General features: G+C 39.0%; 1 protein-coding gene across 1 annotated transcript in view; it reads right to left on the bottom strand.

Annotated features, from left to right (window-relative positions):
• Window positions 1–2633, bottom strand: part of LOC118328123 (olfactory receptor class A-like protein 4) — a 2796-nt gene extending 163 nt beyond the window's left edge. Inside the window, 5 exon segments of the mRNA XM_035661727.1 lie at window positions 2–51; window positions 53–100; window positions 103–111; window positions 1851–2114; window positions 2370–2633. Coding sequence (XP_035517620.1) covers window positions 2–51; window positions 53–100; window positions 103–111; window positions 1851–2114; window positions 2370–2633 — 635 coding nt within the window.
• Window positions 2634–2863: the final 230 nt, after the last annotated feature.

The following is a 2863-nucleotide window of genomic DNA, read 5'->3' as shown; positions in this document are numbered from 1 at the left end:
ATGAATCACCATAGAATGTGGTGCATAGGCAGGGGCACTGTAGCTAGGAGGCGAAAGTTCCCACACAGCCCAGCAGGGGGCGTGTTGTGGTGCTCACCAGGCAATCAGGGTCTGAGGAAAAGAGCGAGGCGGAGAGATAGAGGAGGTGGAGTCAAAACATGGAGGAAACAGGATGGTGAAGCCACACAATGTATAACGGCAGCAATTTAGGGCAGAGGTATTCTTTTCCTTTCGAAAGCAGAAAGAACACATCTATATTTGACTCCTACAAATAGTGAATTGCTAATCTGTTTGAACTATGTCAGATCTTAAATTCACTCTCAGATTAAAGGTCCAGTGTCTAGGATTTAGTGGCCTCTATCGCTTGGAACTCCCTTGCTTCACCCTCACCTTCCAAGCACAATATGGAAACTACGGTGGCCCCGAAGGATATGAAAAACGCAAATGCCCCTATCTAGAGCCAGAGCCAGAGACCATTCTGGGCCACTGTAACATGGCAGTTCAACATGGCGGACTCCATGGAAGGCAACCCACATCGTTTGTAGATATGAAAGGGTCATTCTAAGATAATGAAAACACAACAATTCTTATTTTAAGCTGATTATACACTAATGAAAGACGTACAGGAGGTTTTGCTGCTGTCTTCTTCTCTCAGGCTGTGAGACTGCTTAATTCATCCTCAGCACTTCATCATTCAAAATACTATTTTATTTTATTTTTATGACTTATTAATCAATTTTACTATAAATCATTTTGTGTGTATATAATGATAATAATAATAAACTTTATTTATATAGCACCTTACAAAGTGCTTCTACAGGGTAAAGACAACACAAACTACCAGCATCAATGAAAATATATAGAATAAAACAATAAACATCGTAAAACATAGCAATAAGTATTAGTTTGGTTTGGGGAAACGATTTCGCTAAACTTTAAAGGACTGTAACGACACATTATGGAATAAATCCTTTTGTAATACACAGCATGAATGCAAAATGTAATACATTCCCCCATGTTTTGTAGTAAAAAAATTACATATTGTGGTGGTTATTACAAGTTGCACTTTTTTATGATGAAAATGTATAATAATATCTGTACACCTCATATTTTTAACAATTAACCTAAATTAAACTGCCCAAATATTAAATTAGACTCTTACATGACCTGAGGCATTATAGTCTGACCTTAATCTAAACAGCAACATAAAAGCAGTAACAAGATCAGCTTGTTATCATCTTACAAATACAACCAAACTCAAGGATTTTATGTCAGATGCCGAACCGAAGCACTCATTCACGCTTTTATTTCTAGCAGGGTTGATTACTGCATTGGAACCCTAAAAACCCAACAAAAAGCTTCAGCTTATTCAAAATCCAGCTCAGACAAGAAAATATGCAACTCCTACATTTTTTAATAACCACCACAATATGTAATCATTTATTATATATAATGGGGAAATTGTAATTACCCCACAATATGGGGACAATAGTTACAACATGCAAGTGTAATTATATATTAAATGGAAAATGAATTCCATTTTGTCAAGTTCTTACAAAATGTGGTGTTACTGGCTTTAACTCTTTTAAATATAATGCAACATTTTCACTGACCATTTTCTGAAAGCATCATATACAGTTTTAGATTTTTTGATGTATTTTATTTTTTATATTTTCCAACTGTTCTAGACACCTGTTGGTTTCCATTTATCTTTTCTTGAGCTGTCAATTTTAAAATCAAGTCTTTTTCCTCAATTTTGTTTTATCGTGTGATAGTTTATTTTTAAACTCTGCACTAAATTACCTCCTAATGAAATTTATTTGCAACCTTCTGCTGCAGCAGCCTCTTACCTCTGTGCTGTTCTCGTTCCCACTGGTAGAAAAGATATGAGCAGGAATGGAGTAAATAAAATTGAGAAGCCAGATGAGGCCCAGAATTAGCAGTAGGGTCTTAGGAGCGCCCCGAGCCCCGTGAAGGTTCCCGATAACTGGAGCCACACGCCTCAATGTCTGGAGGTGGAACGCACTGAGGAAGAGTGTTGACCACACGTTGACAGATCGCAGCCACACCCAGACACCCATGAGAAACTGACACCACTCTTTGGATGAGTACAGCTGTAAAAGAAAGACAGGTGAATATTCACAAGAGTTTTCTTCACTGATATTCTGCTTGACATCTAATTCACCTCTTAACTTTCCAGCTACTGTGGGTTTGTTGTGAAAGACAAAACTTTGTCAAAAATCTACACTTTAGCATAGACAAACAGTAATGTATGTGGTGCAAGAAAGTCAAATCCCCATACCCTCCAAACTAACTAAAGGATGACTCATTTATCCAAAACATTATTGATCTTAAAGAGCACATAGTACCTGTAGTCCCATGTCTGAGATGACAAGCAGTGTGTTCCTCATCAGAGACACCATTAGGTTAGACAGTGCCATGTTAATGATAATGATGTCCGAGTTACGTCCTCCACCACGGTCCATTATTACACTCTGACCAATCACCCCGACCACAGTGGCGTTACCCAGGATGCCCAGCATCACCAGGATGGTGTAGAAGGCAGTTTGTGCGGGGGACACAGAGACATGAAGTCCCATCCCCACATGTTTTGTGTCTCCAGAATTCTCCATGGGGCTGTTGATTGTAGCCATTGTCTCAACAACCTGTCTAAAAAGCAGTTTTATCAGCTGATATAAAGTCCTTAAGCACACTCCATCTTCAACTTAATGTGTGCCAGGTGAAGATAATTCAGTTTTCATCCTCCAGCATGCTGCCAACATGTTAGGCACCAGTGTAATCACCCCACTGGTCTTTGCAGGTGCAGTTAGCAAACGTAAGACACTCCTTCATGGGGCCAATG

Source organism: Morone saxatilis, unplaced genomic scaffold (genome assembly GCF_004916995.1).
Source record: "Morone saxatilis isolate NCDOM2014 unplaced genomic scaffold, NCSU_SB_2.0 Contig18, whole genome shotgun sequence".
Lineage (NCBI taxonomy): Eukaryota > Metazoa > Chordata > Actinopteri > Moronidae > Morone > Morone saxatilis.
The sequence above is the reverse complement of the archived record's forward strand: the minus strand, read 5'-3'. Positions and strand labels throughout refer to the sequence as shown.